This window comes from Dioscorea cayenensis, chromosome 17 (assembly GCF_009730915.1).
Source record: "Dioscorea cayenensis subsp. rotundata cultivar TDr96_F1 chromosome 17, TDr96_F1_v2_PseudoChromosome.rev07_lg8_w22 25.fasta, whole genome shotgun sequence".
NCBI classification, from domain to species: domain Eukaryota; kingdom Viridiplantae; phylum Streptophyta; class Magnoliopsida; order Dioscoreales; family Dioscoreaceae; genus Dioscorea; species Dioscorea cayenensis.
Window position 1 is genome coordinate 18,204,320 of NC_052487.1, and position 12,993 is coordinate 18,217,312.

General features: G+C 33.6%; 2 protein-coding genes across 5 annotated transcripts; one reads left to right on the top strand and one right to left on the bottom strand.

Moving 5' to 3' along the window:
* The first annotated feature begins 681 nt into the window (after positions 1 to 681).
* Positions 682 to 3,472, top strand: LOC120280856 (transcription elongation factor 1 homolog). 4 transcript variants are annotated; one of them, XM_039287813.1, is made up of 6 exons: positions 715 to 767; positions 1,362 to 1,403; positions 2,449 to 2,582; positions 2,669 to 2,739; positions 3,039 to 3,060; positions 3,142 to 3,472. In XM_039287813.1, the coding sequence occupies exons 3-6, from the start codon at positions 2,470 to 2,472 to the stop codon at positions 3,200 to 3,202; spliced, it is 267 nt and encodes an 88-aa protein (XP_039143747.1). In that variant the 5' UTR covers positions 715 to 767; positions 1,362 to 1,403; positions 2,449 to 2,469; the 3' UTR covers positions 3,203 to 3,472. The 4 variants fall into 4 exon arrangements, with proteins under 4 accessions (XP_039143746.1, XP_039143745.1, XP_039143747.1 ...); XM_039287814.1 differs by having other exon boundaries at positions 732 to 767; positions 2,443 to 2,582; XM_039287812.1 differs by lacking the exon at positions 1,362 to 1,403 and having other exon boundaries at positions 682 to 767; positions 2,443 to 2,582.
* A 454-nt stretch (positions 3,473 to 3,926) lies between these two features.
* LOC120280078 (ubiquinone biosynthesis O-methyltransferase, mitochondrial) lies at positions 3,927 to 12,260 on the bottom strand. Its single transcript, XM_039286807.1, has 9 exons — positions 11,952 to 12,260; positions 11,575 to 11,664; positions 10,397 to 10,475; positions 8,834 to 8,911; positions 7,295 to 7,343; positions 5,804 to 5,853; positions 4,746 to 4,895; positions 4,290 to 4,370; positions 3,927 to 4,183 (listed from the first exon to the last, which is right to left on the bottom strand). Exons 1-9 carry the CDS (start codon positions 12,203 to 12,205, stop codon positions 4,070 to 4,072), a joined length of 945 nt encoding a protein of 314 aa, XP_039142741.1. The 5' UTR covers positions 12,206 to 12,260; the 3' UTR covers positions 3,927 to 4,069.
* Positions 12,261 to 12,993: the final 733 nt, after the last annotated feature.

Below are 12,993 nucleotides of genomic sequence, written 5' to 3' on the forward strand. Positions count from 1 at the left end.
CTAGCTGACCCGAGCTTTTAACGAGCTGAGCCTTCAAATAGTAGTTTAGAGCCCTATATATGTGACTCAAATTGACAACAATAACATAGTCACATATACACCTTAATATACATATATATATATATATATATATAAACGAGCTCACAACCAAGCTTATAAACGAGCTTGTTCATGAGCTGTGTTTATGAGCTAAAACGAGCCGAGCTTTCAGCTGCTCAAACTTGGCTCGTTTATTAATCGAGCTTGAAAATAATATTAAAACTTAGCTCGTTTACAATATGAGCTTAACACAAACAAGCCCTTATCAAGCCGAACACCGAGCCGCTCACAAACAACTCGGCTCAAATACACCCCTACACGCATTCTCTCTTTGTTTAACTCTACATTTATGCATATTTGATTGACATTGTAGTTAATATTTGGAGACACCAATACTTTCACCAGCCTTGTAGTTTAAAAAGAAAATAAAAGAATAAAAATTTGATTTGATTTGATTTTTTTTTTAAAACTTATTATTAAAGCGCTGCCCAGTTAAATTCATTTTTACCGTTTTAACATTCTCATTTTAAAACTAGCAGCCGCCAGGATTGACCGGCAAGTGTCGGTTTATTATCGGGTCGGATTCGGATCAAGTAGGATCCAAAATCCGGTTTCGTTCCTCGCCTCTTATCATATCTTCTCACGGGCTCTATATAAACCATCCCCATTCGCCCCCCTTTTGCTATTCGTTGCTCGCCCCTTCCAATCTTCTTCGCGATTTCTCCAAGGTATGATCTTTAGTTTATCTCGCCTTTTCGTTTTTTGAGCATAAATTTGGTTCTGTTCTTAGATTTTTCAGGTTGCTTGCTTGATTTGTTGAGGTTTTCATCATTTTAAGTGATTATAGGGTTTCCGATGTTCTTTTGGCGCTTTTAAATTGATTAAGCATCAGTTTAGGTGTTTTTTTTTACCCTATGGGTCTCTTATGCCGATTACTGTATCAGCTTGCGATTTGATTTTGCTTGATTTGAAGCATGGGCGGTGATTTCTTCCTGGTTTGGGTCGCCTAGGGTTTGAAAAGGTTGGGTCTTGCAGAAAGTCGTCTTTTTTGGTTTTGAGATTTTATTTTATTCTTAGAAACTTGATCTGTCTGAGACTATAAACATCTAAATTATTTGCTTGGTTTCCCCAATTTTTGTCTTGAGGTAGGGATGTTTGGAAATTCCCTGATGTGTTGGGATTATGATATCACAGCTGATCAGTGTCGTGAACAAGATCCGAATTTTCTCACTTTGTAGTTAGTGAAAGACATTTTAGTGGAATGATTCTTGGATTGAATGTGCATCACTTGCATGATTTCATTAATTGTATGCTTTTGTCAGGAAGTGTTGGGTTGTCTCCTTGAGAAAAGTTTCTCAAATAAGGCAATGTTTTGTTCAACGAGAATGCATTCACAATTTGTTTTATTCTCTTTGATTTATCGAATCTGACAAGATTGTCGTTTAGCGCCTCAATTTTTGGTTGGAATGGCATTCTTGTTTGGTTTTATAAGAAAAATGATGGTTAGAGCCTTGATAGCACTTTGTCTTGAGTTTATATCTTTGACCATTCTATGAGGACTTGTTTGTTATTCATTTAACACTCACCTTGTCCATTGGTTTGTTCAAATCCAAGAACTATGAACTCGGTTGAACATCTTCTCAATGTATTTAGACTTGACCACTTGGGATTGTTTGTTGAAAAATCTTATCCCATGTCCAAGATTTGGGAACTTGGTTGTTCATGGACAGCTGAATACATTGTGATCTATATTTCTTTTAACTTTAATTGTTAAATCGGATTGTCCTGCATTGATCTACTGGTTAGACTAGCACCTCAGCCGAATGTTGAGTTCAGCTGTTATTAAACTTGTGTAGTTTGGCATGGGAAAAGAAGAGATGATTTCTATCTCAGAAACATAACCGATTGTCTTACTTTGTTTGTATAATTTGGCATCCTACGTTAGTAATCTTAGATGGATCATAAATGAGTGACCACTTAATTGTAGTTTTGAAAGTTGCCACGTGGCGGATGGACATTTTATTTTCATTTTTACAGTTAGGAGCTTGAAAAATTAAATTTGCATTTACCTCTCTTTGGACGCTTATTACCTGAAGGAAGTTAACACAAAGTGCCTGCCTTCCTGTCTTTTTTCTTCTCAAAGAGTGAAAAGCTTCCAACTTGAATTTAAGGCTGTGAAGCTTTTTGACATTAGTATGTAAAGTTTAAATTAACTAAACCATGGGTCTATCTGTGCTTCTGGTCCTTCAAAATTTTAGGATTCATTACATGCCTTCAGGTTTATCTTAATATTTTATCCTTGTTCTAATCATCCTTTTGGCAGTTATTTATTTGCTTGTTATTCCAACCACATGCATATTTACTATTTTTTCCTTGTTCTTTTGTGTTGTCATTATTCCAAAGTTGCAGTAAGGTTGGAGCCATTCTATCATGGGAAAGAGAAAGTCAAGGGCGAAGCCACCTCCCAAGAAGCGAATGGACAAGCTTGATACAGTTTTCTGTTGCCCATTCTGCAATCATGGAAGCAGTGTGGAGTGCCGCATGTATGCACTATACACCTTAGCTTATTAAAAATTTACTTTGTATATACCATAGAGTAAAGACCTAAGACCTTTTTTTTAATTTTCAGCGACATGAAGAATTTGATTGGTGAAGCTACATGCAGGATTTGCCAAGAAAATTTCAGCACAACTGTCACTGGTATGTCGATAGATGGTGATTGTCTAGTGTCATGAGATTTTCTACCAGACATGTTTGAAAGCATCTGGTCAAAAGCATCTCCTATTGCTTTAGGTTTAAGTGAAGCAAGAGAGAGAAATGCTTAGTTATTTGAGAATGCTGCAGTTGTATTTTTTTCCATGCCATATGTACGCCATTGCTTTACCAGACCATCACATGCTATTGCTATTCATCCAGATATTTCAGAACTATATGTACTTCTGAAGTAGTTCTATTTTATGAGCTTTGCTAATTTAATTTTTTTTTTCTTTTATATGCAGCGTTAACGGAGCCAATAGACATGTGAGTAGTTATAAAATGACTCAGTTAAATTTTCATTTGTCATGAAGGAGAGTTTGTTAATGGGATGTTGATGCGTTGCAGATACAGCGAATGGATAGACGAGTGTGAGCGGGTCAACAACCTTGAGGATGATGGTGCTTAATTGTTGTAGTATGTAATACTAGCATATATGTGTGCTTATATAAATGTCTGTTGTTATATGAGCAATTAAAAGTGATCCTAAGCTCTATTAAGTGAAAACATATGCAACCTCTGTAAAGTGCATTTGTGTTTGAGGACTTAGCTTTTGATCAGCAGCCCTGGGCCTAAATGTTTATGTTTTGGTGTATGATCTATGTGCTATTATCATGGATGTGTATTTAGGACAATGTGATTCATGAATTATCAAACATCATCCAAAGTGTATTTTTTCCTTGAGGTGAGAAGTGATATTTGGAGAAGTGATATATACCTCCTATATAGATTGAAGTGGGCTTTAAACTAAATTCATTTTAATAATTTTTTTAAAGTGGGAGAATTGATATTTTTTTCCATTTAGATTAGAGTAAATTTAATTTAATAATTTCTTTTACTTAAATAAGAAGAAAATGGATTTTTATATGATATGTTTTTAAACTCATTAGACTACACTTAATCTCCACTCTCAGGCTCTATTTTTACTTTTATTCTTCATTCTTACTATCTGACAAATAAACATTAATGGCATTATTTCATTCACTTTTAAAAATAACACTTCATAAAAATAGCTTAGGGGATTAAAATGAATCAATTTACTTTATTCAAATGTTGAAATAAATATCTTTTTTATTTAAGCGGATTAAAAATGAGCAACTCATATTTTAGTACGCCTCTGCAAAGCCGCCAAAGAAATTAAGAAGGAAACATTGATAACAACATCCCTGCTTTTCAACACCAACAACACAGTAACATAAAATAAAAAAAAACAAAACTGAATGTTAAAAACATGGCTAAAAAGAGCAACATAAACTAAGACTGAACAGCATTGAAATTACTGTACATCACCCTCTTTAGCACCATAAGCAATAAAATTTACACCAATATCATCTGAAAGAGACCATTCCCCAGTCACAGGATTGTAGGAGATTCCAGCCATTTCTTTGACCTGCCATAGACACACATACACATGAAAGAAGCTTGTCAATGGCCACAAATGAGGAAACAGATTAATTAAAATAGTATTTCATAATGGTTATGAGCATGAGCATTACAGAGATGGATGTTCTTTGCAGAATGAGGACTAGTTCCTCCGGAGTAAGAAAACTAGACCAATCATGAGTGCCCTTTGGAAGCTGCAAATAAACCGAGCAGACACAAGGCATGAGATAGCTTCAAATGAACCCATACTCAATAAGTTAATTGCACCAGTAATTAAAGTTGCTAATATTTCAGTTATGTGAAATAACGAGATAACTTCAAATGAGCGCCTATTCTAATTTTAACAACTAATGTTTTGTGTCTGTGTGTGTGTGTGTGTGTGAAGCCAGGGTCTTTACCATTAGTTCATAAAGAAATACAAAAAAGATGGTTAACTAATGGCAAAGAAATCCCTGGCTATGGCAAACCTTTTCATATCAATTTGCATTTCATGTGTGACTACTGTGTGCCTGCTTATAATAGGGAGAGAAGCCCTAAACAAGCAAGTAAACAATAAAACAAAGTCTCACCCATCTAAGGAGGTACTCTGCAGCAACTATAGCAGTTGCAAAAGCCCTCATAGTGCGGCTAATAGAAGAGATAACAGTGGCCCCGTTGGGAGCTGTTAATGCTGCCAAAGATTTGCAGAACTCAGAGGGATCTGCAACATGTTCAATTACCTGAAATCCAATGCAGATGATAAAAACATAATGAATTAAGAACACGGAAAAGAACAATTACCAAGCAGGCAAAACAAGTCAATGATGCAAGAAAATCTAAATAAATGGCTATGGGCCATGGCTAGTGTGCTTCTTCCCATTCACTATGCTCTATAAAATGGAGGGTTTTCTTTAGTTATAAAAGAATTTCACAAATCAGATCCAGTTGAGGGATTCATGATTCAACCACATTCTTAGATAACTTCAATTTTCAGAGTAAAGGCCAGTCTGTTACTACTGGACAGCGGATAATAACCACTCACGAGAAATAATAGTCTGCTAAAACTAGGAGGAATATAGCTCTCTAAAACTGTCAAGATGTGATCAAGCTCAACATAATGCCAGTTTATCATGTTTCTTCTCTCACATACGTTATTAGACAATCACATCTCCAAAAGGCCCCTTTGTGAGATCATCCATTATTGATCATTCACCCATTTGTTACTCTCCAACCAAAATATGGCAAGCCTTAAATTCTTTTCACACCAATGATAGTTTTGCTTGGTTGTAGAGATAATTACAGTGTCATATCAAATTTGAAGCCTTGACCTTCAGGGAGTACGTTCTCCACATTTATCTTTTATTGATCAATTCCTTGAAAAAAATAACAGTCAATGTACTGCCAACAGCATAATGTTTAACAGATGAATGAAGTTAAACTTCCAAGCAATCTGATTCCAAATTAAGATAAATCAATTTCTAAGCAAAGTGCAAGGTTGTCCTTGCACAATCAGAAAAAAATCAAAGTGGGAAAAAAAAATCTGAAACCTAACTAGAAATAAATGAAGATAAATCAAGATTTGGTATGAAAATTGACAACAAAATATTAAGAGAATAAGAAGAGATCCCTTACCCTATTGACAACATACCTCAAGAGCTATAACAGCATCAAACTTCTTATTTTCCTTGACCAATTGCTCTGTTTCCAAAACACCATATAATTATGATGTCAAAAGCAAGAATTATCATCAAGACAAACATAAAATTAAAATTTTTCAAGAAGAAATGTGCTTAAATATATATCCAACGTGCATAATGGCCTGGAATGCACACACTTATATGCAAAGCACAATGCAAAAGTCATGCATAAGCAATTTGGGAGTATGACATTGATAGACACCAGAGAACAACAAACCAATTCTTCCTACATGAACAACAAGAATATTAGCCAGCAGGCAACAACTCTGGACATGGCAAACATTTGTAACCCTGTCAATAGTCTTCTCTTTTGGTAGGTATATCCAAAGTTCAAATCTATCTCCAACTCTTCCTTTAGGGCATTCCTATTAAGTACTCAAAGCAGGCAATACATCATGACATAGCTAAAGGAAAGTATTAAGAAAGAAAATCTATAATGCCCTGATAGCTTAAGAGAGTGGAGGATCCTAATTCATTTGCTCATAACAAAAAAATATGGATGGTGACGGGTGAGACAAATTTGACTGAAAATACGAGGCAGATTGTGGAGAATATGTTTTTATATGTAATTACTCTTGCTAATGGGTCAAAGTTTCTATTCATAGCAACATCAAATCATGCTGGACACCAAGCTGAAGTAGACCTATCAAATAATCTTTTTGATTGCTCAGATAACAAGAGGTCCGTTGGCTGTGTGTGCATGCAAATGCAGACAGAAAACATAGCAAACAGACACGCATGAGAACGTCTAACTTCAATGAAGATAAGGCCACATGTATGAGAAATTTATGTACATCCAGTATAACTTTTAATCAAAATTGCATGTGTGACACCAGTAGCTTACTTCAATAGTTTGTGAAATACTGAACCATAAGGCTATGCAGAGATTCCTTTTCCCATAAGCCAAAAGAAATGTGTGCAGATAAATTCCATTTACAGATGTGCATAATTTTCCTCTATTTGCACTTCATTAGCTCATTTATTATATATGAAAGTCTTGACCATTATAGTGAATTTGTAAAGACAATTTCCCAATTTGATATACTTAAATATGAATCAAAAGCATATTCTTTCACAAAACACAGAATACCCTGGTGCATAATTACCAAGAAAAAGGATTATACTGCAATTTTATTTGAATTTTCCCTATTACAATAGATCCAAATAACAATGAGAAAAGAAATTATATAATTTCAAAGTTTCCTACATTACCATAACAACCAAAAATCAAGATCAAATATCACCTTTACCGTAAAAATTTCCTACTTTTCTCAGATTACAAACATATATGATAAACAAGTTCTACTATCTCAGTTATCTAATAGAGCACTTTCAACATTTTTAACAAACAAGTAACACAAATAAAAACACAACCAAACACAAATGCAGAGTAAATGAAAAGAGTAAGGTTGAAGAAACAATGGTTTAAGGGAAAAAAGTACCAGCTGTTGTGCAACGGTATTCAATAGACGAAGTCAATGGGTCTGACTCCTGCAACAATTAAAAAATTAAGCATATTAAAGGGATCATAGGTAAGGTGCAGAAAGTTTAAAATTTGCCACCTCTCTAGCCACACACATATATATATATACAGTTATGCCAGAAAAGAAATTATTGCAATCCATGTTTGCCAAATAAAATATAATCAGGATATCTATGTTAATCATTAGCCTATGCATAAGATCGATATTTAAAAAAAAAAAGCAAAAAACAAAAAATTGCAACTATTTTCAATAGAAATGTTTGCAAGTAAAAAGCTGTTACAGTAACCAAATACATCATTTTTGTTTTGTTTCAAAATAAGATGCAGGAATCTATCAAGAAGGAGAACATGAAAGGTTAGAAATATAATAAGATTGACTCTAACCTTTCATTCTACGAATAACAATGTCTGGTGTATTTTATACACTCACAAAGTGTTACCATATGTTTTCCTCCAAAAGAAATTGCAATTACATCAGATAGACCACCTCCGACAAAAGGAACATGATTAAACAGCTTGCACACTCAAAGAACATTTCGTTTCTTTAGCCACCATAGGCTTCAAAATATGAGATATAGCATAAGTTTGCTGTGGCATCCAGAAAACCTTTTTAGATAACTTTTGAAAAGAGCTTCTAGTAAAACTTATAATTTGTATCTTTTGCCAAAAAGTTGTATTTTATTTCTAGCTTTTAGCATCCCGAAATTTCTTGTTACAGAAACAACAAACATTCATCTTATGTATTCAAAAACATTAATGAATAAAAGCTCGTCTTGATATTTGAAAAGTGGTACAAAACCCGAACCTCAGATAGGCAAGAAGGTAATGTCTCTCAATGCATGCCTATGACATAGAAACAGATGGACATAGCTTTACAGCGGAGTAAGACTATGGGCATTAGAAATAGGCATACAGAAATACAGCATTTTTTAAATTGCACATGAGTTGTTGAATTGGTCACATGCTTGAACATATGATACGCTAACACACCAGACATGCAAGGTTAATGCTAATCGTAAGAACATGAAGTCATAGATAAATAATAGTTATGTGATGTTTCCATTCAAACAGGCACAGTACTAAAACTTCCGATTGTTGACTAAGAAACTTGCAATGGTAGTTCTTTGGATCTTCTCACACTTCATTTTTATTCTTTCTAACCTCGTTGAGACCAAGTAACATTATTCTAATAAAAAAATCGTTACGTTCATATTTATACTTTGCACTATATATTTGCATCGAAATTTTAAATTGTTGGCAGTGACAATAATTACTATTTTATCATAATCTAACACAGAATATGCAAAACTAATATGCAGATGATCATATTGGCACATTAAGACAAACAAGCAAAGTTTATTTGGGTTGAGTTCTCGATCCTACAATTCCTCTTATAGGTCTTGATAGTATTGTATTTTCTTTCGCAATCTCATGAATGATACTAGAAACATAATGATGCAGACACATACATTCTTTATTTAAGATAAGTGAAACATACAGCATGTATGCGAGCAATGTTGATATTCTTTTCCACAGCATCAATGCCTGTTACCGATGCTCCCATCCGAGCAAGAGGCTGTCAATAGAAGCATAGAGAAGCATATTAGTGAAGAGCATTGTGACAAATAAAAAGAAAAAAAGATAATCATATTCAGAAATGTTTTGCACAAAAGTTTAAAAGTTCACAAGACAGAATTTTCTAATGAATCTGATCAACAAATAAGAAGATAAGGCTACATAACTTTATTATACTTGATATGCCAGTTAAACAACCTGAATGCACAAAAAATATTCCTGAGAATAATTTATAGTAGTTAGGTTTTATCCCAAGAAATTTCCAACAAAGTTCAGAATGATGTAAGACCAAATATTTAATTTTATCAGCTTAGAGCACATTGAAATACAAACGGCAGCACCAAGACCTACATATCCTTCTCATTTTAATACTTCTACTAACCATGGAAAAATAGCAGAAGAAGCATGTGCTATTGGTTGGCCATAGGAAATATTCTTCAAAACTATTGTCTAAACACACCATTTGATAAAAAATTAGACCACCAGAAAACAACTATATTCTTTTCAACAAACAACATAGGTCTAAATGATTATTGGAAATTTGTACACAGTGGTGTATTAGCCGTTACCAAAATGAAATTCATATCAGCCATAATGGTAACTCACACAAAGAAAATAATGCATTTCCTAAAGGCTTAACCAGTAATAAGCTAAGTTAAATAGATTGCTTTCAGTCCTTGAGGATAGTCCAATGATGAGGCATTGATGCAATCTTGAAGGCTTGAACAAATTAAGTCTTTTAAATTTTGACAGCATTCTCATAATCCATAAAGTTCGAGACCCAATAATTTTTGATAGAACAATCATAGGGAGTAGTATCACCTTCTCCATCTGCAAAAGATCTAGAACCAGTGAATCAATACTAAAACTAAATTCAACTAAAGGCTAAAGCAACATACCCACCCCCAAGTTCAGATTCATCCCCTATAAATAATCCATATATTCATAGACACATAATTCTAAACCCTTCCCAAATTTTTTATTTAGGAGATGCATACAAAATGGGGTTCATGACAAGTATTCTAGTTTTTTCATAATAAGAAAGGACACCCTTGCTTTTTCAGTCGGTAATTTTCTGGCTGAAATATGTCAGGCTAGCTTGCTAAATTTGTATGAGAAGTTCTAAGGTGCTTAACTAATTTCACAATCTTGTAAATTTTACTCTGATATGTTACAGAGTACAGTACTTAATATAACATAAATTCTCAAGCACTTCTCCATAGAATCGATTGCTCCTCAGTCGAAAAGACACTAATAGCTACTCCATTTTAAAATAAATAGATTCAACACAATTTGTTCAAATTTCTTTTTTGCAGTTAAAAATGACAAGTTTTCATTAATGGCATTCCTTTAACTGCAGCTCACAAGTTTCAACATTAAATTTCACACAAAGAAAGCATGCTGGCATAGATCTCATTTGCAACTACAGAGGATATAATTTTGTTGAACATTATAGATAAAAAATGTCCTTGTTCCCAGAAAATACCTCTGAAAGAATACCACCTCCACATCCAACATCAATCACTTTCAACCCTTCAAAAGGCCGTGCGCAAAAGGGGTCTTTTCTGAAAATAGAAAAATGGAGTTTTATGATCAGGCATATACATAAATAAAAAAAAAAATTAAAACATTAAAGATTGGAAGTTAATTCGAAGCTTAAACTTAAAATAGAATAGTTCACTGATTTGGACCTATCCTAAAGAAAACCACAGTTGGCCATATTGCAGGTTGGCCGAGTCAACCATTTGGGCCAAAGGGCAAAAACGTAGGCTTCACTCCAGCTACATTCAAAAGCATTAATTTAGACCAGCCATCTAGGTTTTTCCGTAACTTAAAAACTAACCCATGTCAAAAATAACTCACCAAATCCAAGTTCATGACACTAAAAAACCTCACTTCACTCGAAGTACGCTGGCCTCTCCTCTTCCTCCTCACTCCTCATCCTTCCTTCCCGGTTTCTGCCTTTCTTACAATTTTGGATCCATTCTTTATAATTTCCAGCATTAATTCTCTACGACTTTTGCCCTTTTCTTTCCTATGGAATTTCCACAAAGCTTGGATGTTCTTCTTATTTAATTTTGATTTTCATCTATATGACTTCATTGAGTTCTATTATAATTATCATTTCCAAAATATTGTTTATTTGTCGTAATAAGTAAATATTGAATTATAGAAAATTATTTATTTTATTTCGTATAATATCAGAAGATTAGAACCTTTTACTTTTTTACCTATATTGTTAATTTATAAATTTAGTTCTTTTACCAAATTTTCTTTTTTTATGAAATTTGGATGATATATATTATAATTCTAAAAATTGGAGAAAATAAATTAAAAAAAGGACCTCACTCACCCAAATCACAAGTCACCAGGTTGACTCACCCAATTCATATATTTCGGGGGCATCCAAATCGATTTTAAGTCCCAAGTCGGCCAAATTCTTCACACAAAGCACAATAGTTTTTATACAAAAATTCAGCATTTCATTCAATCTTTATTTGTTTGTCTTTGAATCATATTATTTAGTTTGTCACAGTTGCTAATTAAATGAAGCAGATATCTGAGATCTATGCAACATCAATATAGACAAGATGAAAAAAATTTTAATTTTCCATAAAGAAGTACCTGCTCAAAAAACTTGAAAGAAGTAGCCTTTCATCATACCTGAAATGACGGCAGAGCGCTGACCGAATGAAAGATATTCGAGTAGGATTCATCTGATGCAGAGGCTTGAATGGTCCCTCAAAATCCCACCTACATAATTCAAAAAGCATACAACCATATAAATTTCCCAATTGCAAACATAATATCAAAACCTAAACAAGGTCCACTTTCTTCAATCAAAGAATCAAGCCAAAACTTCAAATGCAAAAGATAAAACTCATAATCCAAGCTAACTACATCCAACCCTAATTAAAAATTAATTGAAAAAAAAAAAAAAATCTGAGACGCTAAAATGTGCTTCTTTCCACGCATTTCTATCAAATTATAGCCCTAAAAACAGAAACATTAAGTCCATGAGAGAGAGAGAGAGAGAGAACCATGTTTCAGCAAATGGCGGCGAATTTGGCGACTTCAGCCTCGTTAAGAGAAGAGCAAACGGTGCCATAATCTCCATTTCCACTGTTCGGCTCAGGGGAAGGTATTGGAGGGGGCGTCGGAAGAGGCGGAGGGGTTGAATGGGGAGCAATGGCATCTGAAAAGAATCTGAAAGAAGAATACGAAGGCCGGAGAAGGGAGAAGCTAGGGCGCAGAGGAGATGGCGGCAGCGCTGGAGCGATCTCGTGGCCGCCATCGCTGATCGGAGACGAAGACGGTGTCAGGACTCGGGAGCACTTGTACGCATTCTATCGGATCGGGTTTGGATTTCATGCGATCCGACCCGGTATGAACCCAATTTTTTTTTTTTAATTATTGCATTTGGGGTCTTTTCAAAAGGAAAATTATTTATTAATCCTTGTAACTTTTTCAAATATCCCCTACAATTTTTCTGACATTTCAATTTCTTCTGTAGTTCTTCTTTTTTTTAGTTTACTTATTTTTCAGTCTCTGTATTCGTTTATTTTATTTAAAAATCCAATTTTTCTCTACTTACAAAATGTATTTCTATTTATTAATTATATATTTTTATTTAACATTGTGTGTTTGTGTGTAACTACACAAGTTTCATTTAAAATGTAACGTTTTTGTTTAATATTTATTGTAGATGTTTAATATCTTTTATTTATTGTTTCTTATATTTGTGTTTTCAGTTTAAAAATCGTTGAGGCGTTTCGACGATAATAATGAAAGATAAAGATTTATCGATATGGTATCGAGAAAAGAAGAATTTTTTAAGGATATATGATAGTTCAGGAAATTTTTTGATCAAGTGATAAAGTTAGAAGAATGATATGAAAAATTTTTACTTCATATGTGTAATTTCAAAATTTATTAAATATGATTATTTATTTAAAAATATATATTTAATACCTTGGCAACTAAATTCACTAATTCAGGATATGGTGATGTATGATGTGAGATAAATTATTAAAAATAGATATAATAATCACGAGAAATAATAATAACCATACTAAATATTTT

Coding starts and splice junctions, on each gene's coding strand:
- LOC120280856 (XM_039287812.1), top strand. CDS start 2,470: ATGGGAAAGAGAAAGTCAAGGGCGAAGCCACCTCCCAAGAAGCGAATG. Junction 2,583..2,668: donor AGCAGTGTGGAGTGCCGCAT/GTATGCACTATA, acceptor TTTAATTTTCAG/CGACATGAAGAATTTGATTG. Junction 2,740..3,038: donor TTTCAGCACAACTGTCACTG/GTATGTCGATAG, acceptor TTTTATATGCAG/CGTTAACGGAGCCAATAGAC.
- LOC120280078 (XM_039286807.1), bottom strand. CDS start 12,205: ATGGCGGCCACGAGATCGCTCCAGCGCTGCCGCCATCTCCTCTGCGCC. Junction 7,344..8,833: donor ACATTGCTCGCATACATGCT/GTATGTTTCACT, acceptor TAATTGTTGCAG/GAGTCAGACCCATTGACTTC. Junction 5,854..7,294: donor ATACCGTTGCACAACAGCTG/GTACTTTTTTCC, acceptor TTTTGGAAACAG/AGCAATTGGTCAAGGAAAAT.